The sequence below is a fragment of the Lepisma saccharinum genome, chromosome 8 (genome assembly GCF_977018435.1).
Source record: "Lepisma saccharinum chromosome 8, izLepSacc3.1, whole genome shotgun sequence".
Taxonomy (NCBI): domain Eukaryota; kingdom Metazoa; phylum Arthropoda; class Insecta; order Zygentoma; family Lepismatidae; genus Lepisma; species Lepisma saccharinum.
The window spans coordinates 89016319-89040622 of NC_139236.1; the positions used below are offsets into that span (position 1 = coordinate 89016319).

The 24304-nt window shown below is 40.5% G+C and overlaps 2 protein-coding genes across 2 annotated transcripts in view; both read right to left on the bottom strand.

The window, feature by feature from the left end:
* Positions 1-24304, bottom strand: part of LOC145991890 (uncharacterized) — a 70729-nt gene that overhangs the window by 14976 nt on the left and 31449 nt on the right. Inside the window, exon 3 of the mRNA XM_083127925.1 lies at positions 12836-13831. Within this exon, the coding sequence (XP_082984051.1) occupies positions 12836-13831 (996 nt within the window). The remainder of the gene's footprint in view (positions 1-12835; positions 13832-24304) is intronic.
* LOC145991287 (uncharacterized) lies at positions 1102-3191 on the bottom strand. Its single transcript, XM_083127275.1, has one exon. The coding sequence runs from the start codon at positions 3179-3181 to the stop codon at positions 2096-2098; it is 1086 nt and encodes a 361-aa protein (XP_082983401.1). The 5' UTR covers positions 3182-3191; the 3' UTR covers positions 1102-2095.

The following is a 24304-nucleotide window of genomic DNA, read 5'->3' on the forward strand; positions in this document are numbered from 1 at the left end:
GCAATAAGCAGAGTGGGGTATCTCTCTCACTCAAAAGTGGAGTGGGTTCTCTTGCCAGTGGCAGAGTTCAACCTCTCTCGCTGAAAGGTGGAGTGCAGCTTCTCTCGCTCGCAGGCGGAGGACAACTTCTCTAGTGTGCTTGGCTTCTCGCAAGAACGGAGAGCATCTTCCTTCCTTCCTTCCTTAGGATGCTTGGCCTCTTGCAAGAGTGGAGTGCACCTTCTTCCAGGTCAGTTTTGTAAGAGATATCTTATCGTGAGCCGACCTGAAAGCCAACTGAAGAAAATGGATATTAAACCTTTTCTTCGAGCAAGGCTTCATCTCCAGGAAGCTATCAACTCGCAGCAAGCCACGGCACCTAGCGACCTGTTGAGTGAGATGAGTCAAGGCAAAATGGATAATAAACCTTTTCCTGCTCTGACAAAAATAGGCAATAATTAGGCTGGAGAGTTCAATGAACTAACCAATCTCTAACTATGCACTGGTAATGAACAGGCTGGAAAGTTCATACGAACTAACCAATCACTGATGCTAATAATTTTTTCTCCCAACTGAAGAAAATCTGCTCCACGGCTGGTTACATAGCCTCGGTTCAAGTAGCGCCTCTAGTGCCGTTCACGTGAACTATGTGGAACCATGCTAGAGCAGGCAAGGCCATCTCTACGGCAGACGATTGAACTACGTGCTTGAGGCACAAACGATAAATACATATTATAATATTAAACGTGTGCTAAACGTTAATATACAATTATAAGATAAATATTACATATTCTTTGCGACCATGCAGGGCCTTATTAACAGAATAATAATAAATTACTACTGATAAACACAATTATCAAAGCAGGTATTAACACATGTAACATTAAGCAAGTAAATAAAATAACTTTGAACATAATAACAATGGTTACATATACACTGAGTAAATAAACATCAGTGTCCCTGATGAGTATTATCTCTCAGGATCATGACAATCAATAAGAACGTTTATATTGTTTATAACTTAAAAGTATTATCTCCCTAACCATAGAAATTCAAACAATTGTAAACTTGTTCTACTATCCAGACATACCAAGAATATATCTTATTGGAAAGGGAGGGATTTCAGGATTTCTCATTTCATCATTTTCACTTTAAATGCCTACATAGGAAGGTGGACTTGATTAATTCTTCTTGTAACATGTGCAGTTTCAAGTCTCCTGGGGGAAGCATAACGACATTTCCTGAGATTTCGGCCTGTGTATGGGACCAGTGGCCACCTACCATCATGAGGAAGTTGTGGAGCTATGAATGAGAAGGATAACCCGGGCACGAAAACCTACAGCAATGACTGGGGGTTCATCGTGCTGGCCCCTCACATACTGTTGCACCACAGGTTATTTTTTTTTTTTATAATTCATACATAAAGAGAGCTATGAAGGACATTAATTTAATTGGCTCTAAAATTTGTTGTTCAATGAACTGACAATTTGGTGTTGTAAAATGCAATAGGAATTGTTTACACCCCCCGCCCCTCTCAAGCAAAAAGTGCAATTCACACATTAGAATACAACCTAAATGAGTATATCTCTGCAGAGATTATTGTTTATATGCAATGAGTTTGAGAGAACAATTGATGTTGAAGTTGCAAGCATGTTTTTGGCAGAGAGCCATTGCAAGCATACGTCAGGTCATTTTAAAAAGTATGTTTCTGAGAGCTGTCATTACAGGAAAACCTGTCTAGTTTAAAACTTTCTTACTTATGCTTTGTGAATTGAGCAACGAGTCTGCATCAACCATCTCCCCTTGAATAAAAAATTCAAGAGTTTAAATCACACCATATATCTACAAATTTAACAAACCGTTCACTATGTTCATTTCATTTCATCTGTACATCATTATGCAGAAATTCACCCCCCTTTTTTTTACTTTTCATTTACATACAATACCAATGCATCAGTCAGTTACCAGCATGTATGTGTCTCTATCGTTCTGTTAAGACCCCAATGAAATATGCTTTTCTGGTTATTTTAATTTCTTATCTGCTGTTTGCTCTACACTCAACCCAGGTGACCGTGCTATTTATTTCCAATATCCAAAGACAACTATACCCCAATGCTCAGGTACTTTTGATTCCAGATCCTGATTCCACTACCATTTGCTGAAGCGGTGTTTCTTCTTGTGATTGCTTCCTTTCACAACGTGTTTCTACTTGTGATTGCTTCCTTTCACAACGTGTTTCTTCTTGTGATTGCTTCCTTTCACAACAAGAAAGTATCTTATCCTTGTATATTAAAATAATGGCACCAAGTAAAATACACACCACTCCAATAAGTATAAAAGTTGCTACATGCCAGCTTTCACAGTATTGTGCGGATTCCACATTTTGGTTTGTACTGTTTAAAACTATATTCCCTGTATCTACTGCTGACTTCGTACTATACTGAAGTGTGGTTTCCTCTTCTGACAAATTACTCACAGTTGTCATTTCACCAGGCTCATTAGGACAATGAAAAGTAAAATTTTGCCACAATGATTTAAATGGTTCCTTGCAATCCGGCTGTTTCAGCAGTGAAAACTTTTCTACATACAAGTCAACCAATGGCTTCAGTGAACACGAGCAACTCCATTCGTTGTATCTTAGGTCTAAGGTTTGCAGATGTTGAAGTTTATGAACTACATTCACAGATAAATACTTCAAGTTGTTGTTTCTGAGGTTCAGGGTGGTCAAATTGAATAGCCCATTGAAGTAGTTGTCTGTAATATTAACTATGAAACAGTATGACATATCTAATTCAAGCAATGAAGGTGCATGGCATAGGAACATGTCATTTGTTGTATTTAATGGGTTATATCTTAACTTCAAGGTAGAAAGTTGTGGATTCATGTTAAACACCTCAATGTGTAGTTGCCTTATTCTATTTGAGGATAGATCTATGAGTTTGAGATGCGTTAATCCATGAAAAGCCCGCTTTCCAACAGTTTGCAAGTTACAAGAAACTATGGTTAGCTTTGCGAGATGTACTAGTTTCTTTCTTTCAAATACATTGTCTTCAAGCTCAGATATATTGCACTGCTTCAGTGAGAGTATTTCCAAATCTGTAGAAAGATCTTTAGGCACTTCTGATTTGTTTGTGCACTTTGCTTCAGTGATAGATGTACAGTCACAGTTCTCCGAGCAATTGGTGTTAGCGTAAGCACCCATTGAGAGTACTACTACTGTGGACAATACTAAAAATGATGCCATTGTTTTGTTGAGTATCTGAAAAGAAAGGAAGAAAAATATGTGTATTGTCCATTAAAAAATAATGGAAATAATTAATACTAGGATGTTTTAAATTGTAAATTATTAGGTTTATATACATACACACACACAATTTATTATATTACATGTAGAGGAAAGAGGTGGTGGAAACAGAAGTGAGTTACTAAGCTAGGCAGGTCACTTCTATTTCTGCCATCTCTTTCTTCTATGACTAAAGATGCATTTCATGGCCATGAAAACTTACATTTTTCCAGTGTCTGGTGAGTGTTTCCTATTTCCTTCTCATTTTCTCTTTGTGGAATTGAATAGTAAACACTTCCCACACAAAATGAAAATTTCTATTCATGTTAAGGGGAATAAACAACGCGGTTGATAATATAAGATGTAAGCGAGTTACTAAAGTTATATCTTAACTTCAAGGTCAATGGCATAGTATGCCAGAGACCTAGGTTCAAGTTCTGGTCGAGCCTGCATTTTTCGCTGAAATATCTACGTAGTACTAGTACATCTCCAGTGGCCGCGGTGGCTCAGTCGGTAACGCGTCTGACTACCATGCTACCGGGGTTTGATCCCCGGCCGGTTCAAATCCGGGAACTTTTCTAACGATGGAAGCGGCCCCGGCGTCGAATAACATGGGTACCTGGGGGAAACCCTGGGGGGTAAAGGCGGTCAGGGGCGTGATGCTGATCACATCACCCCCACTCAAGACCGGATCAAGAAAGTGTGGGGCGTTACCCCCACACCTCCTATACGCCTTCATGGCGTGGTGCTAAGCACTTTACTTTACTAATTTAATAAAATGAACATGTATTACTGGAGCATATTATGTAAAGGGAATAGACATGAAAAAATGGTACCAAAATGTTCGGAAACTATTCAAGTTTTATTGGCAATAGGAAAAAAATCAATAAATCTCCACGTGAGCACCCTTGGTAGCACGGAGTACATCTAGTCGAAATTCAACTTTTCGCCATGCATTAGCCAACATCAAAGGAGGGATTGATGTGATGACTTGGGTTATCCGTTGTTGCAGAGTTGCAAGATCGGATGCAGGAGTTCTGTAGACATTGTCTTTCACATAACTCCATAGAAAAAATCTAAAGTGGTTATGTCTGGAGATCGTTCAGGCCACGCCGTCGGTCCATCTCGACCAATCCATTTTCCAGGAAATGTCTGTTCAAGGTAGGAACGAACCTCCAGACTCCAATGTGGCGGTGCACCGTCTTGTTGAAAGATAACATCTGGGTGGTATTCTAGCAATTGAGGAACAACAAACAATTGCAACATGTCGAGATACACTCCAGATGTTACGGTGTCCTCACAGAAAAAGAATGGTTCGATTATTCTGTCATGCAGCAGCGCGCACCAAACGTTCACCTTCGGGTTGCCCATGGTCGACTTCCTCACCTCATGAGGGGGCTCTTTACCCCAGATACGCACGATGTTTGAAACTGTCTCTGCACTGTTTTTTGTGACCTGCTCTCATGAAACCACAGGACACACTCAGCCTTTTTCTGATTTGTGTACATTTCCGGTTTGCTGGACACTGGCACTGCTACACTACTGCAACGGTACAGAAATCTGAAACAAAAAAAACTTGAATAGTTTCCGAACATTTTGGTACTATTTTTTCATGTCTATGTTGCATATAGCGGATACAGTTAATTTTTGTTTTCATACAAACACTTCTCGGACACCCGGTATATTAATTCAAAGAACACAAACACACACACAAACTGATATTAACCGAATGGTCACCAAGATAGTCTTTTTGCCACCCCGGTCGCGTGCTAAAAATGAGACACTGTTTTCTCCAACTTAAGTTTCGTTTTGAGAAAATGTAAAAAATATTTTTGCACATGTTAAATGAACGCGGACTCAAGATTTAGCTACCAGCAAGAAGTCTGTGACAGAAAAATCTAAGTGCAGATAATAATCACAGCCACGTCTCCGCAAATCAAGCTTAAGATGGAATTATCACCCTAGGAATTCGCAGTTTTGGTTTCCAGTTTTCCTTTGTATCTACCCACCAGGTTTTGTATGTACAGGTGCGGTCGGTGTGAAACAATAAACCCAGCGTACCCCGATGGGAAGGGGGGGGGGGGGCAGAGAACAGCTTAATTTTAAATCTATTCTTTTCCATCTACAACTACATTGCATGGATGCAAGGACTCAGAACAGGGGGGGCAGATGAAGCTTGTGCCTTCTAGCTTAAAAGTTAAAGGTGGAAAACAATTCGAGACGAAAGCGAGAGGACGCGGAGGTCTAGTGGGTAGGGCGTCTGACTGTCACGCGGAGAGCCGGGTTCAATTCCCGGGGTGGGTTATCTAAGGTCGGAATTTTTCCGGCCTTTTCCCCAGCATAAAGCGGCTCCGTGGTTCACCCAGCCTCAAATGAATAGGTACCTGGGAGCAACCTTGGGGAGTAAAGGCAGCTGGAGCATGGTGCTGATCAAATCACCTCCAAAATGTCCGAGATCGAGAATGTGTGGGCCTTACCCCCACATTTCGTAAATGTGTCTTCATGGGACGGTGCTATATGCACGGGTAAAAAAATCTGGCACGTCATCATACGAATAAATGGTGTTACCTCTCCTTGAGGTCTAAAACTAAGGCATCAGCCCTGAACATGACGTTTAATACAAACAGTAAACTTTTAATAAATCTAAATGTCCAAGAAACAAACGTTCCTTCCTTGGTTGTTCCGCCTCTACCCACAAATGCTTTCGTTATTGCCTGATGTGAAGAAACCACAGAAGAGGGACAAGATCAGTGGCGTACGCAAGGGAGGGTTACCGGGTTTAACCCCTCCCCTTGAGCTTTTGAAATATTATGGAAAATGCTGTAGAAAAAATTAAAAATGGCTAATTTATCGCAGTCAAAGATCTGCGACAGTAATAATAATAATAATAATACTAATAATTATAATAATTTTGAATTATTATTCCAATGCAGCATGGAGAAAAACAACATTCCAGACGCAATCTAAGCGGCCACAAAGTTCAATTTTGCAATTCTTTTGCAAAAAGTCGTGCAGTCTCTCGCGAGAATTGTGAGAATTCCTTGCTTCGTCGCAGTGTGCCGACGTTATTGCAAACGTTCCTCCCGGTACTGATTTTGCATCCCCTTGTGAACTCTCAAGTGATGCTGAGTCTACATCCACATCATTAAATAATGTTGAAGAAGTGCTTTGTGAATCACCTAGAAGTGATAAATGTGTTGGAATGTCTATAAACTTACTTTTGAACGAAAACATAGACTCAGTGGAATTTGGCAACATGTATTCTCGCGCCTCATCATGATTCTGGGTGAGTTCCATAGGTAAAGGTAATGTAAATTTCACCGTGCATATAGCACCGTGCCATGAAGGCACTGGTAGTGGTGTGCTGGGGCCCACACATTCTCGATCTAGGCCATTTTGCAGGGGATGTGATCAGAACAATGCTCCGGCAGCCTTTATCCCCCAGGGTTGCTCTCAGGTACCCATTGATATAAGGCTGGGTGCGGAGACAAGGCTGGATAAATTCCAACCAATTCCGGGAATCGAACACGGATCTCCCACGAAGTTGTCAGACTAGACCACCGCGGAACCTTGAATGAGTTTCATATTTTGATTATTTCAATAAATTTAATATATTTGCTTGTTTTTATGGATTTTCTTCACACTTAGAATGTCTCAGACAATTATTTCGTAACAAGAAATTTTAAAAAAATGTATTTTTGTTCTATTGCTTTCATAAATATATTTATGTAGATCTCTACTACTAAATAATAGTAGTGATATAAGAAGTAACAGCAGCTGCATTAGTAATATTATTAGTAGTAATTAAACTAATTAATTAATTAAGCATTATTAATTCATTAAAGTATAATAAAACAATGGTAATGTGAATTTGTAGAAAGTTCTCGAAATAACCCCCCCCTTGATGAAATCCTGCGTACGCTACTGGGCAAGATTGTATTTTTGCTCCTTCCCCCCCAGTCACTCTCTAAAAATGAGACTACATCTATATCAACTTATCTTGGTTTTGAAGAATATTTGGAAAAATATTTTTGCTCTAAATTTGTGAACTTGCACTCAAGTTTCCGTTAACAGCAAGAAGCGCGTGACATCGCAGTCAGATCTCTGCAAATCAAGTATCCTCGTAGGAATTTGCTGCTTCTGTTTCCAGTTTTGGTTATAAGCTCGCAAAAGGTCATCGACCATAGAAAGAGCGCACCTTGCAAGTTCTTGGAAATTCAAGTGTAGGCTAATCTCCCCTTCGCTTTCCAAATTTAGACTTGGTCAGACGACACAGTTATTGTTAAGAGTAGAACAACTGAAGTAGGCGTGTTTCGGCATTTACTCTGGAAATTGTAGTGATGAGTTTGGATTTCTTTCCGCACCAAGATATAACTGTGCGCATGTACGTGTAAATAACTTGCAGAAAGTACACCGACTGCAAGGTCGCGTCGGAAGATCACTGCACTGCACTTAGTTGCCTGATATAGAATCAAATGACTGGTAAGTTTTACTTCTCTCCTTACGTTCTTTTAGTAATTTATATTTTCTGTGTGAAAGGGTAGAAAAAGACGAGACTAGAGACAGACAAGTATCGTCTCGATATACTATCTGCCCTTTCTGGTTTTAACGCTGCAAACTTTAAAGTGTATGAACCACCTGCTCTCGTGGGAGGAAGGATCTTTTATTCCTTAGACACTTTTATTAAAAGTTTACTGTTTGTTTTAAACGTCATGTTCAGGACTGATGATTTAATTTCAGACCTCAGAGAGAGGTAACACTATTTATTCTTATGTTAACAGGTGATTTATTTTTACGTTGGGAGTAGTAATTGTTTAGTTTTAGATGGCAAGATCGAGGCATGATCGATATTTAAGACCTCTCGGGGGTGAGAGGGGGATGGTCTTTCTTGACGCCTCCAGTCTTGTAAAGTTCAGACTGATTTCATTCAAATGCAATACTAGGTACCTAGCTGCTACGATAATTACAGATCAAAATATCTAATTTTAAAGCTGTTGGCTTGGTGTGGCGACTTTACCCATATTTGATACCTCGGCCCTCTCCAACCATGCACTACATTTGAAAGTCTTCCTTGGAACACTTTAGCCTAGCAAATGTTCTATTATTACAGAGAGTTTCATTTTTTAATCTCAATCTGTGAATAGCAGTCTGAGATTTGCAAATATCAGTAAAAGGTGAAATAACCGTTTGTTTTTTTGCGCCACTTTTTTTTACTCCTTTTCAAAAGCAGAAATGTCTTGTAAACCTCGGATCTTAGGTTTCTAACCTATTTTTTCCTTTGGAGGTAAATAAGAAATATCAAGTTATGTCGGCGTTTCATTAAAAAAATGCAACAACTGATGAAGTTTTATAGAGCCTAAAATAACCTATTTTGCTTGTTGGAACCTATTTTAGGTTTATGTGCCTAAATTAAACCTTTTTTTTAGGTTTTTATATATATTTTTTAGGTTTTACAGGATTTTTATATCTCACAGAGATATTTTCTCGGTTTGGCGACGAAACAATTCAATGACTTGCGTGTTTGAAACAAGTTTTCTGTCTATTTCCCTCTCCCTCCAAGTCTATGATGTTTTTCAAAGCTCTAAATAAAAAAAAGTCTGACACCACGGATACCTGCACTCTGTGGCGTCGATTAGAGGGTGCAGTTGCCTCCTACTTTTTGCTCCCGCACTATGCACTCTTAATACTAAGCCTTGTCTACTAAGAGAAAATAAACTTTCCTTGCGCCCCCGTCCCCTCCCCTTCCCAGTTTTGGGAGCCAATCGCCTCTACTGCCTGCATAGTCCAAAGTGCAAACTTCTGATCCACATGGTCTAGCTCACTTTCATGTCAGTTCAGTCCTTTTGTGGCATTCACGCCTTGCGAAGCAACATTCCAGCATTCAAATTTGACTACGTTTCCGTTGAAAGATAAAATAAAACATCTGCTTGTACCCTTTTTTCATGTTTTACCAAAATTCACGCATGATTTCCAGAGCCAGTAATTCTCGCATAATTCCCAGAATACAAAGAATTCCTAGTGTAAGTGAGTAGCCACCCTGATATTGTGCAACAAATTTTACATACTAATTCATTTTTCATGTCAACAAGTCACATTTGCTAATAGAACAAGTATAGTATTGCAATAATGATGCATACAAATGAAAATTTTGTTAGAAAATTAATATTTCATTGTTACATATACCTACTAAAATTTATTACGGTTCTTGTGATTTTTTTGACGATTGTATCTAATCAGTACTTATCAGGAATTTTGAACCATTTAAGTTTTGGGACCTACTTCAGGATTTTTCGAGCCTAATTGAATATTTTCATAACTTACTTACTCTGGTGTCAGCCAGAGTTCCATTTGCAGGGTGTTAAAGATGGTTTAGTGGCACCCGTACAAGCTGGAGCTGCAGTATCATCTCTCTGAAGATGACCCACATAGGAGAATGCAGTTTTGTGAATGGTCTGTGGAGCAAATTCGTCAGGACCCACACTTTGCACTGCATATTCTGCATTCTGATTCTGATGAAGCAAATTTTTGTGTGAATGGGGAAGTGAATAAACAGAACATGCGGTATAGATCCTCCGAGAACCCGTTGTGGAGAGATCCGATCAATTTGGTTGGTGCTGGGAAGGTTACAGTGTGGGCCGGGATCTGGGGGACACGTATCATTCGCCCATTCTTTATCCATGATAATTTAAATGCAGAGGCTACTTGCAATTGTTACAAGAACACATTTTTCAGTCAGTTTTGACGGATGATGGCAGTTTCCCCTCATATTTTCAGCAGGATGGGGCACCACTTCATTATGGGTGACAGGTTCGTCACTATCTGTACCTCCAGTTCCCTGGTTGATGGATTGGTTGGCGTGGGTCAGTGGAATGGCCTCCCCGATCACCAGATTTGACCCCACTCGATTTTTACCTGTGGGGTCATGTGAAGTCAATCGTGTATGCCGAAAAGATTCGGGATGTGGGTCACTTGGAGCAACGGTTAATGGATGCCTGTGCAGAAATCATGCCTCACCTGAGATATTGCTCCATGTCCACAGAGCGTGGGGAGAACGGTCTCAACATGTGCATAGCACAAGAAGAACAGCATATTGAACACATTGTGTAACTTTCATATGCCCATAACTTCCTTATCATTAAAGTTTTCATAAATCTGTCTTCAACACTGAATTCCTGGTGAAATTCTAGCCCAAAACCATACCACACATGCCTCCCTTCCCATTTGAAAAACGTTTGACCCAAGATGGCGGTCACCAAGATGGCGGACGTTGTCATGACATGCACCAAAAAGTTTCCCCCTAGGCCTAACATATCACTACCATGACCAATTGCTGCAATCTACACTCCCTTTCATTTTATAAGGGGTGGTCAGCAACTTTTGACTCACCCTGTTTATTGTAATATGTATACTTTACATATGTATGGTGAGAGACATGGTCCCTAACAGAAAGTGACATGATGATTTTAAATAGGTGGGAAAGGAAGATATTACGGCGAGTATATGGACCAGTGGTAGAGAATGGATACTTGAGAATAAGAACGAACCAGGAACTGTATGATTTATACAAGGACTTGGACATAGTAGCAGATGTTAGAAGAAGAAGACTACAATGGTTAGGGCATATTATAAGGATGGATGAAGACAGATTGTTAAAACGAGTGTTGGATGGTGGTAGACCTGGAGGAAGGAGAAAAAAAGGAAGACCTAGACTGAGATGGTTAGAGGATGTAGAGAGGGATTTGAAGGAGCTTAAAGTTAGAAACTGGAGGAGGAGAGCAGCAGATAGAGAAGAATGGGCGAAGATCCTGAAGGAGGCCAAGGCTCTCAGAGGGCCGTAGAGCCAAGGAGTGAGTGTAGTGAACACCAAAGAGGAAACCACTCAAGCCGGCCTCCCCTGTTTATTATTTTTATTACGTCCAAAGTAAATACGTATGTTGTTTCAGGAAATTGGGTCCTCATTTATACTTTAAACGAATAGCACTGGCAAAAATATATTATTTTTCTTCTAAATTTCCAAACCACCCACCGACAGGAGACAACTTTATAATAAGAACTTTATGGACTTATGCGTAGTTTATATATAAATAACATGGATGTGCAATGTAGCAGCAGGAACTAACGGCATCAAACTGATATGCTGGATCGGAGTTTGTTTGCTTACGAGGTTCACGTTACCCACCAGTGGCGTAGCATGGACATTTCGGGTGGGAACGCCAAGTCCGAAGGAAGGGTCGGCCCTTTCTTGCTTAATACGTAATTTACGTATGGTATTAGTCGCCACAGGTATTGTTTATTTGCCTGAAGTCAGCTGGATTTTCAATAAAACATCATCCATGCATGTTTTAGCTAGAAAATTAGATGCCTCACTATGCCACAAATGTTTTGAACTCTGGTGTTTTATACCTTTCTGCATGACGCAAGTCATTAAGAAATCTACCTGAATCACAAGCGCCTCTGCACAACAGTAGACGTCATTGTTGTGGAAGATCCAACTACTGATTGATTTGGTTTATTTTATTTCGCTTTTCTACCACTTTTGGTTAATTGCGCATATGAATATGAGTGATGATATTGATGAAGGGACACTGACAAAGAACACCCGTGCTCACGCCGGGATTCGAACCAGGGACCTCTGTCGTCTTGGCGCACTGTGCAAAGTAGAGTGGATGATCCAAATATCGCACACGCTACTGACGTAACAGTGCCGATTAGTAATTCAGACCACTGTTTATTACATCTTGAGAATGCTGATAAACATTTTAAAATAAGTTTGTCCAGAGACCATTCGATGTTAAGGGTTTTCAAATGAATGCTAAACATTTCCATTGACACAATATTAAGTAGTTAGATAATAACGAAAAAATACAATAAAAAAATTAATAGTTTTGCGGGTTAAGTGGTAGAGCAGCCACAGGCTGAATTTCTACCACGAGGACTTCACCAACTTACTTGACAGAAACTGTGTTGATCTTTAAGTTTCTAATGCACATCGCTGTTCGTGCGATAAATCATACAATGCAGTGGCCATTAAGAAGAGTATATTTGAGATTGGTAAAGTTACGTCAGTCAATATTGCGTATTGTAGCATCACATATCACGAGTTGCATGAGCGCGAAGAGCGAAGAACCGGGTAGGAATTCTACCGCTGTCGTCTGCTTCAGAAGGCAGGAAGGTCACATGAACCAATCACGGTAGACCTCTCTGCTCCGTACGCTGGCGTAAGAGAGAGCATTTACGCGCGTGCTGTAGAAATCGAAGCTTTCCCTCCAGAAAGGCAGCAAGGAATATAGAGTCTTGTACGCCGAACCTGCTCGGCGTCCGGCCGGAAAAGGCATTGAAAAGAGATGCTAGAACGAGTGTTGAGAGTGGAGCGTTGCAAGCGGATTGCGAAAAATAGCTATTATAATGCCATGAAGGTCAAACATATATGAAATAAGTCACGTTTTACTTTATAATCACAGCATTTAAGCATTTCTGAAATTGTAAATCTGGGAACGCCGGGCGTACTATAACGCTACGCCACTGCTGGCCACTATCTCTAAATGTTAACAAATAGTAAATGAAAATAATTACCAGCAATGTTTGTCCTGTGCAACTATGTGTTTTCCTGGAAGAAATGTAGGCTTGACGAATGGAATATCTTTTTCTTCTTAGTGTCAACAGCAGGATAGCTAAAGTTGCGGCGGCAAACACGATGGCCCCCGTGAGGAATCCAAGCGCAACTGGATACCAGATTCCAACGGTGATGGGTTCTTGGGGAGGGAATGTAACTTTGTTCGCAGAGGAACATATATGCTCCTTAGCCTCGTATGTTATCCTTCCTTCGACGATCTTCGGTTTCATGCAGGTCGGAGGCTTCATTCGGACCTTTCCCTTCTTTTCCAAGTCTGACAGTTTGCACAGGTCGTCGCAGTCGTAGCAGGACCACGGATTGTCGGTCAGGTCCAGATCGACAAGGTCGTTGAGGGGTTCCAGAGTCTGGTTCTCCAGTTTCTGGAGCTCGTTGCCGTTCAGGTACAGGTACCCTAGGTTGTTGACGTTCGAGAAGGACTTGTTCGGCAAGGTTTTGATGTTGCAGAAACTCAGGTCCAACCTGTTCAGCGATGGCGAGTTGATGAACTTCGAGGATATCTGCAACACTGGATTTCTTCTCAGAATCAGTGTTTCCAACCTTATGGTTTGGACGAACGTGTACGGATCGATGAGTTCGATGTTGCTGAACGACAGATCCAGGAATGACAGCTGGTTCAAATCCTTGAAGGCGTTCTTTGCAATGTTGTTGTGGGACAACTGTAGTCCTGCTTGCTGGAATACCCCGTTCTGGAGGCTGGTCATCATGTTTTCTTGCACCATGAGGACCTCGACGTCATTGTCGATCTCGGTGGGGACCAGGGACAGGTTGTTCCTGCTGCAGTCAAATGTTTGTTTCATGAACTCATTCTTGCAGGAGCAACCCTCGGGACATAGTGCTCTGATTCCCGGTACAGATAGCAAGGCCAGTACGAGGAAGATCATTTCTCGACCACTCACCACCATGGAGACCATTGGTTTCAGAGACTGAATTAAACCCTGAAAAGAAAGAAAACGGAGTCAATACAGTGACTCTATATACTATACTAACTAGAACTAAATTCCTTGGCGCAACAGCTCTCTGACAGCCAAAGCCTGCCAGTTTATTTGGCTTTCGAGACCGGAGCCCGCTACTTCTTCTTGTCAAGGTGTTCTCCAATTAACATGCTGGACCAACACCGACATTTTTTGAGTTTACACGAGAGCAAACCCGGAACAGCTCACATAAAAGGCGATAGAGCTAACCATTTGGCTAAGCAGAAGCCCTTATACAGCTGAACCTGAGTTATACGGATGCCAAGGTGAAGAGAAAATAATGCGTATAACTGAGAATTACTTACAAATCAGATTTAGATTTCATGTCATATCATTATTAAAATATTGTAATTGCATATATCTTGATATATGTAATACAGGTTATTTCTGTGATATTTATTTTATTTGTTATTTATTTATTAAAAATTTGTTTTAAATGACGGAGTTAAGGCTGAAAAAAGCCTTTTCTTTCACTCAACCATACACATGAAATTATAGACTACATTATTATATTAAACACAAAGTATAGAGTGGTAAATTAACGAATCTAAAAGTTTGATTCTTAAATACATTCCATTTGCCACTTTATTAGAGAACACTTTGATACTGAAATACTACAGTAGACTAGACACTATAGTTTATAGTTGCACTACCCAACTTTGAAATATTGTCAAAAATAGCGTTTCTTTTACTTATGACTAGACGTCGGATTTTAGGTTTTTAACCTATTTTTATTCTTTGCAGGTGTGTCAGAAATAAAAAAAGTTATGTCAGTGTTTTGTTAAAAAACGTAACGACTGATGAAGTTTTATAAAGCCTGACAAAAACATTTTGCTTGTTAGAACCTATGTTAGGTTTATGCTCCTAAATCAAGCCTTTGTTTTAGGTTTTTATGTATTTTTAAAGGTTTTACAGGATTTTTATGTCACACAAAGGCATTTGCTTTGTTTCGTCACGAAACAAATTCAATGACGTAGTGTTTGAAACGTACTCTCTGTCGACTTCCCTTCCTCTAAGTCCATATTGATTTTTCAAAGCTCTAAACAATGCAAAATTATCTGGTGCCACTGTTACCTGTACAATCCAAAGTGGTCTGATCTGTGTGGTCTTGCTCAATTTCGCGCCACTTTGGTGCTTTGTGGCATTCACGCCTTGCAAACTAACATTTCAGCATGGATGTTTGCACCACTGACTATATTATGATGAAATATTATTTTCAGCATGTAAGATGATCCTCACAGACAAAATTGCGGAGTTTGACTGTGGATAACATGAAAAATATTTTTGCCTATATATATGGCGAAGAGTGAATTTTAATATCAAATTTCCAATGGTAAGTTCTGCCATCGCCGAAGGGTTAGGCAACACACATAACGTTATGCAAGATAGTGCGTATTTCAGGATATAGGTGTCCCATTTTCATTACCGGTGACTATACCTAATCAGCATTTTTCAGGAATTTTGAAATATTTTAAGTTTTTTAACCTACTTCAAGATTCTTTGAGCCTAACAAGATTTTTAGGACCTATTTTAGGATTTCTAGGACCTGTTTTGGTATTTTTCGAGCCTATTTTAAGTTTTTTCGAACCTACTTTAGGATTTTTAGAGCTTGTTTTAGGAACCTAAAAGCACACTTTTTAGAACCTAAAAATCCGAGGTCTAGTTATATGTTAAAATTTTAAAAATATAGCGCCAATAAAATGAAATATCATATTGCCTGAATCTCATCGACTCCCTTCGCGATTAGCACAAAATGGCAGAAAAGTGAAGTAAAGTAAACTAAATCTCTTATTTCTTTCTAACTCTTTCATTCAAGCAAATCTTATTTAGTATGCGACGTTTTTGTTAAAATTATTCTACGATTTATAAAATGATGAAATGGTAAATGAGAACACGGCCAACTTTCTTTGCAACACATCGGTCAGAAAGTTTCAGAAACATGGATTTTCTCAGTATGACTGCACGTGTACTTAATCCTCTTTTAAAAGTAGCGCGTTTTCAGATGTCAGTTTTGTCATTAAAAAAAGGAATGTCTCAATACCATCATGCCTAACTTCATGCAAAGATCGAGAACCAGGCAGGGATGGAAATTTGCGGTAATTATCGTATCGTAAGACATAATATTTCAGTTTTCATGAATTAAGCACCATTTAATGGAATTATAAGTAATACAATAATCCGTAATAGAGGCCCCGGCCTCCTCTTATCTCTTATGAGCCACTGTGGATATTCATATATTCAATAACTATAGATATATGGGGAAGAGATTGTAAAACCTGGTTGACGGATTTAAAAACCTGCCCCCCACTCCAAAATAAGTTCCGACATCCCTGGAGTGGCGCATATTGTATCTACCAATATCAGTTGTAACCCTGTCATCTTCCATGCTTAGGCAAATGCAAATCTCGCAATCAATCTGGCATGCAAATCTGTTCAGACACAAATTGTGGCAGTGGAGGCATTCATCGGAACGGATTCCATGCAGGAGATGCAGCAGGCACTGAGAAACATCAGGGCGCCATAGAATACGTCGCCTTCGACCTGGAGACTTCTGTTTCTGCATGCTGCCATTGTCTCTCTATTGTCTGACTCATCATATCATAAAAATAGGAATTGTAGCTTTTCTAGGACGTGATTCGAACAAGTGTTTTCGGGTTTCCAGCCTCCCCTGCTAGCAGCAACACAGGAGAAGGTCTGTCCCACTACAACAGTTTTACCTTTTATTCGGCACACCTCTGTGAAATTAAGTAGAATTCTCGGAAGACATCCACCACTCAAGACCAAGGCTCTTCTCCGCTCAGTCAAGGATAATCTGAAGCTCCACATTCCAGGAGTATACCGTATACCATGCGAGTTGTGGGACACCACATATAGGCCAAACAGGACGTACCATTGAACAGTTACGTAATGAACATCAGTGCAACATCAGATAATTCCAAATAGGATTTGGTTTGATTTGGTGTTTTAAGTCCACTTTATGCGCAGTAAGGCTAATCGGGACTGGACCTACAGTTTAAAGTGGGATCCGAACCACTTGTGCCTCCACCGGGTATCGAACCCGGGACCCCTTGATTACAAGGCAATGACGCTACCACTGCGCCATGGGGGAGGCCCATACATACAGGAAAGTCAGGACTTGCAGAACACATCATCACAGAGGGACACAAGTTTTTATTTGCTGACATCAACATAATAGTCAAATGTGCCGGTTACTGGGACTGACGAGTAAAAGAAGCCATAGCCATATCACGGTAAAGCACCAATCTCAACAGGGACGTGGGACTCCAGCTCAGTCATGGCTGGAACCCACTCCTCCATAAAAAACAAAGGATCACAGAGCGAGGATCCAGAGTGAGCCAATAAGAAGACAGAGTCCAAACCACATAATATTTATATATGTAACCCTACACTGGTCTCCATTTCTATATTCCCTGATGATGAGAGCAATGTATGCGCTCGAAATATTGGAAGCCAACATAGACTTAACCTGGGTGGTAACCCAAGAACACTTTTGTTCGAATCATCGTATCATGTTGTGATGCTTTAGTGACTATTATTGGACTCTTGTCACAGTACCCACTGCATCTCCTGTACGGAACCCATTCGGATGAACGCCTCCACTACCACAATTTGTGTCTAAATAGGCGAACATTCCATAGCAGAAGGATTGCGAGATTTGCAGCTCAGGATTTCACCAATCGAACGCAGGTTTGTGCGGCCTGCCATGCTCCTACGCTGTGAAACGTTGCTGTTGATTGGCTCGTTCCAAAGCAACATGTGCCGCGTGTCGCTTGTCGCTCCGGTCTGAAATCTCCCTAAAGGAGCGTGTCGCTTGTTGCTTTGGTGCGAAAACCCTGTATCGTCTGTCGCTTCAACCTGAAAGCTATCTTGTGGAAATTTCACACCGAAGCGACAAGCGACACGTATAATTCACACCCAAGTGACACAATCCCCTTCAGTCTGAAGGAAAACATTCACCCCTCAACCGTGAACAACGGACCGAGGCTACAAGACATCTGTTCGAAAGGTTGCATTGACTACTGAAAGTTCGCTTCCAAGCGACTCGTGTCGCTTGTCGCCTGTAACTTTGGTGTGAAAAAATCTTCCTAACAGGAAACTCTTCGAACCGAAGCTACTCGTCTCGCTTGTTGCTAGCTTCTTGTTCTGCTTAGGCCGTTTTCTGGATACCGTGTATAGTCGCGAGGATTGTTATGCGCGATGCATGCTTATAAACTGAAGTGTCCCTGTCGTTCGTTGCTTCAGTGTGATACTTCTGTGTCGCTTGTCACATTGAACAAGCCACAGGAGATAAGCGACAAACAAGAAACATGTTTCGCTTGGATACGAACCCTCAGTAAACGTAACCTTCCGAATCGAAGCACCACGTGTGTCTTGTCGCTTCCGTGTCGCTCAAATTGGGTTGTTTTCTTAATATCGAGCGTAGAATCGCCTCGATCTGTTGGTAGTGTCCGTGCGGTGAATACTTTTATCATAGACGGAACGTAAGGGGATCCTGTCGCTTGTCACTTCAGTGTAAACCCCCGTGTGGCTTGTCGCCTGTCGCGTGTTCCTTCTGTCTGAAAGCTCACTGCGTGTACGATGGATAAAGAGTGGATGGGGGCTAGAAAAGCAAGGCAGATTCTATTCATTATCTAGCTATTGATATAATCAACAAACTTTATTTGATATACTCATGTTCTTATGATTAAGGAATGATATTTATTCTCACTATAGCTACAGTGAGCAAAGTCATTACAGGTTTAACCCATTTTCGAGAATAATATTTTGTGATGTCTCCCAGTTATAACTTTTGTTGGTATAATATCCTGCATTACTTTTACGAGACAAAACGAGACGGGACGAGACGAGACGGAACAAACGAATATTTTCGAGACGAGACACGAGATAAGACAGCATTTACACGAGACGAGACAGACCAAAGTCTCGTCTCGTCTCGTGGGCAACACTAGTTTATAATAACATTGCTTCTACAGAGGGAACGGTATATGCTACAATCACGCTTGTTTTTCGTACATACTCGCAAATTCATTATCTTTCCATCTGTTGAACTACTGACACTTGAAATAATCTATTTATATCCGAGCGCCAGGTACACGATTTAGAAGCGAGGTGAAACAGGTTCTGAACTAGGCAACGCCACACGTCCGTGATTCGCTGGTGCTGTTCAGCCGTTCAAGGCCATATGCAGGAGATTTGACGCGCACTCTACCCACGCACATTCCCGTTTTTGTCCCTATTAGCCCCGTCTAGTTGGCTGCACTTTTTGACTCGCTTTGACTCTCTTTGCACCGAAGCGTCTAGTTGGTTGCACGGTGCAACACCGAGTCGTCTAGTTCGTTGATTTGGAGTCAAGTAGTGTATTTGGTGTCTGCACCACCTTCCGGACCGGTGCAAGTGTGGTGTATGGTCACGTGGTGCGTGATAACTATTCAAATGACTTTTTAAAGCAGCAGACAGGAATTTTCTGAATCTTCTGAACTTGAACACCGTTTTCCGTCTAGTTGGTTCAACGTAATTTCCTTGCACCACCCTGACACTGGATACACCTGCACTGCACCGAGTGTCAAAAAGTGCAGTCAACTAGACGGGGCTATTATTGGGTGCATTTCACGGAGTTCCTAATGAATTAAGTTTTGTACACTTTCTGTTTCGATCGAAGCTTCAGTTTAATATTTTCCGTGTTAAAATATTTTCGCGCAATACAAGTTATTCTTTAAAAAAAAATAATTGAATGAAAACAATTCAACTTATTATATTACGATGTTTATTTTGCTGCATACTAGAGCCGGTGTGTGTTCAACCTACGGGCAAAAATCATTGAACTTCTGCCAGGGCAATGGTGTCGATCCGATTTGATTTGCGTGCATCATCGAATTATTATTTGCTTGACTCTTAACGGTGATTGTTATTTCGTGTACAATATCAGAAAAAACGTGTTAAAATATTGATACAATCATTACCTGGAATAGCACATGTTATTTGAATATTCTGCGGCTGGTGTCCCACCCTTTCAATCTATCTCGTAAACGTGGTAACTTTCTCACTTAAAACACTGCACTGTACAGGGTGGCTCAATAAGTAACTTAACACCCCCAGTACAAGGCCACTGCAGCGCGCAACATGGAAATGGCGATGACCAATCGTTATATGGCCAAGGAGGAATCACATTGACGCCACTCACACGGTCGGCGGCCATCTTGATGTCCGCCATCTTGAATTCAACTTCAGAATTTTAAATGGGAAGGGGGTCGTGCGACATATCAAAATGGTCTAGAATTTTACGAGAAATGCAATGGTGAAGGTTTTTTCGACGTATCTTTAACCAGTAAAAAGTTATGACTGAATTCTTGTACCAATTTGCTCCTTTTCGAGGTGTTAGAAAAATGCCTTAAAATTTGTTTAGCGCTTCGGTAATGCATCGAGATCAAAGTGACGTCTATGGAGAGACGTTCGCATGCCATTGCACATTATTTTAATCGGATACATCCATGAAGAGCTGTGCATTATGAATGGTTGTCGCGAACAATTTACAGTGTGACGCTTCCATTCAATTAAAAGTCCTTCACAGTGACAAGGCTAATGTTTATGTTCATAAGGAAGTTCATAAACAGAATATTCGATGCTTTTTATCTGATAACCCATTTTCGACAGATCAAAGCTGAATGGTTAGTGTTGGTAAGTTAATGGTGTGGCGTGCTGTGTGGAACACGATTGGTTAGTCAATTTTCCATCAACGGAACCTTAAATGCTTAGGGCTACTTGGATTTGTTAAATAAACAGTTTTTTTCATCCTTGCTTATGGAAGAAGGTACTTTTTACAGAGTTTTTTTCAATAGGGAAGAACACCAGAACACTTATGGGAACGTTATGAACCTGTTTTTGTCCAAAGTTAGTTATCAGATGACAAGGGTCACATATTCTGTTTATAAACTTCCTTATGAACATAAACATTAGCCTTGTCACTGTGAAGGACTTTTAATTGAATGGAAGCGTCACACTGTAAATTGTTCGCGACAACCATTCATAATGCACAGCTCTTCATGGATGTATCCGATTAAAATAATGTGCAATGGCATGCGAACGTCTCTCCATAGACGTCACTTTGATCTCGATGCATTACCGAAGCGCTAAACAAATTTTAAGGCATTTTTCTAACACCTCGAAAAGGAGCAAATTGGTACAAGACTTCAGTCATAACTTTTTACTAGTTAAAGATACGTCGAAAAAACCTTCACCATTGCATTTCTCGTAAAATTCTAGACCATTTTGATATGTCGCACGACCCCCTTCTCATTTAAAATTCTGAAGTTGAATTCAAGATGGCGGACATCAAGATGACCGCCGACCGTGTGGGTGGCGTCAATGTGGCCTTGTACTGAGGGTGTTAAGTGACTTATTGAGCCACCCTGTAGTGTAAAGAAAAATTTCAAAAACACTAATACCACATAATTAGGTGTGGTCTGCACAGATATTCACCCTAGAATGGACCAATAAAACTAATAAGTAAGAGATATCTTACTTCCTCCCGGCACATGATCTCCACTTGCAATCTCTTGTGTATTTTTTCGCATTCATCTTTGTATTTTTCCATTTCTTCCTTTGTCTGCCTCATCTTCTTCTTTAAAACGTCCAAAAGGATACCTTGCTGTACATTTGTTGTCAACTTGAAAGTTTATTCACACACACACACCAACTACAGACACTAAAACACACTCCGCCCGTAACACACAAGATGGTGGACGCAGTCGGCACGGCAGAGAGAACACTTGCTGGCTGACGACCGAATCACTACTGGCTGCGCCTCGGGAGCAAGTTGTCCTAATAAAGTAGTTCCGTGTTTTAAGGTACAGCACGAGCAAGTGCGAGCTCTTGAGGGTGCTTTGTTGTTATTTTAATGTATGAAATGTTTCTTTTATAATTTCAAAGATGAAAACTTACTAGTAATGATGTGAACTTCAGCAGGTGGGTGTATTCCTGCGCAAGGCTACTTGGAAAATAGCGCTCGCTCTGAAACTTGTTAGCAAACATGAAGAGCTGCGAGGGGATAAGGGAAATCTAAATGCTGTGTGGAATGCTAAATGATCGTGAGGAGATAAGATAAATTTTATTGACATCTCAAGTGTGTATGTGTTGACGAATATAGAGAAACACATCATCATTTTTGCTAAATTAGCGTAAATGATAATTTATTATTTCGTGTTACTTTTTCTGTTAATGTCAGATAAAAATCTTCATTTTTTCTAGCTACAAATGAAAATTAATGCAACAAACTGGAAATAATATTGAACATATTTGTAACCTAGAGGGCATCTACAAAATTAAATTTTGACATTGAAGAACAGAACTAATGGATGACATAATGGATAAATTTTCCCAGATAAGAGATCTTGGGAGCGTAGGTTTGGTGAAAGCATGGACTTCCGGCTGAACGCGCTAACAAAACTTCCAGATAACAAGTAATGGGTATATCATCGTTTGTAATGTCACCTTTATAAAGCTGCCAATGAATTGATCTCTTACTGTACGTGGAGCATCCTGTCTTTACATTCATGGGCTTATTTCATGATGCTGATCACAAGGTTCCCAAGTTAAAACCCACATTAATGTTTGTATTCTTTCATTTATTTCATCAGTCACATCCGTTGTGATTAAACAAGACAATGAGAGCAGACATAATAAATGAAAAGTAGAACACAATATACAATCAATCAGGCTTGATTTGCGCTTTACTCCGCGTTTCAAGAAATCATTTACCCCTGCTGCCAAAACAGTATATTGATCTTCCATATCTCGCACGATACAAGAAAGGTTCATATGTCACGCAAGTGATCCAGGTTTGATTCTTGGAGATCTCGACAGAGATCTCGACATGGCACCGCTGCAGTGCGCTGTTATTGGCTATCGCCATATGCAGGAGATTTGACGCGCACTCTAGCAAACTATTGTAGGTGACAGCACCCCTGTTGTGTCCCCACGCTTTTGATGAGGAGCAATTGTTCTCCCATTTAAATACATGTGGAATTTGATGCTGAAGGTGCTGCTATGGGCGCTATTCACCGGATGTTTACATTTCTGTGCTTCCTTGACGCGGGCGGGGACTGCACTTCCGGTATTGTAAAGAACAACATTGATTTAAAGGTGTAAAGGCAGTGTCTTCGGAAAAGGAGACAATATTTGTGTGGCTTTTGGTTTCAACATAATATAGGGAATAAACAATTGTTCTCAGGTATCTATGCATCTTTTCAGACAGATCCGATACGGAAAAATCAGTGGATTTGGGCAGTGAAGCGAAAAGATTGGACACAAACACCAAGGGAGTAGGGTCTGCAGTCGGCACTTCATCAAATTAAATGAAAATATTTTACGTGTTTCCAAAATTATAATTGTCTAACGCACATGTGTTGATTAAATTATAAAAAAGTTGGAAAACTAATCGCAAAAGTGGCTTCAGTTTTCGCGTCCGATCAGCGTTGCAGCGAGCGTTCCAGTTATACACGGTGTCCGGCTTAGACCTTTAACATTACAAAAGAGTATAACTTTAGTTACATTCAATTTCAAATGAAACTTTTTGTTTGTATGGGACTGGCAACTGTGGCCATTTGCGAGAATCAGCAGTACTTCGAGTTGACGTGACGCGCATGCGCGTGTAACGCATAAATTCCAAGATGGCGGAGTTGACGGTTCAGCAGAAAGTGTTCTGCGTTCTATCATTGGCAGAAAACAAATCTGTGAGGCTTTTTCAACGTGCTTTCCGCCGTGAATTCAATCTTCAACGTCACGACAATGTTCCTTCCTATTTGAGTATTGCTAAGTGAGATAATCAACTAAGAGAAACTGCAAGTGTTGTGTCGGTGCGCGGGAAGTACGCGAAGGGGAAGGTATCACAGGAAAACATTGAAGTCATTTGCACTGCATTCACAAGAAGTCCAAGAAAATCAATAAGACGTGCAAGTTTAGAGCTCAAATTCCTCGGTCTACTATCCATGACGTTGTGAACAAAAGGTTACGTCTACGAGCGTACAAGATCCAGTTAGATCAACGAAATTATCCTGATGATAAACCTAAAAGACAGACGTCTTCGGGCAAAATGTTAACCGAAATTGCCAACAACAATGCTTTTCTGGACATGGTGTGTTTTTCTGATGAAGCTGCATTCCACACGTGTGGCAAAGTTAACAAGCAAAATTGCCGTATTTGGAGAATTGACAATCCTCATGAGTTTCGTGAAATTACGAGGGATTCGCCAAAAGTTAATGTGTGGTGTGGTTTAATGAAAGAGAAGATAATAGGCCCGTTCTTCTTTGCTGAGGAAACAGTGACATGCTTATTTAGACATGCTTCAGCATTACGCTGTGCCTCAAATGCCTCCAGAAACCATTTTCCAACAAGACGGAGCCCCGGCACATTTTGCTATCA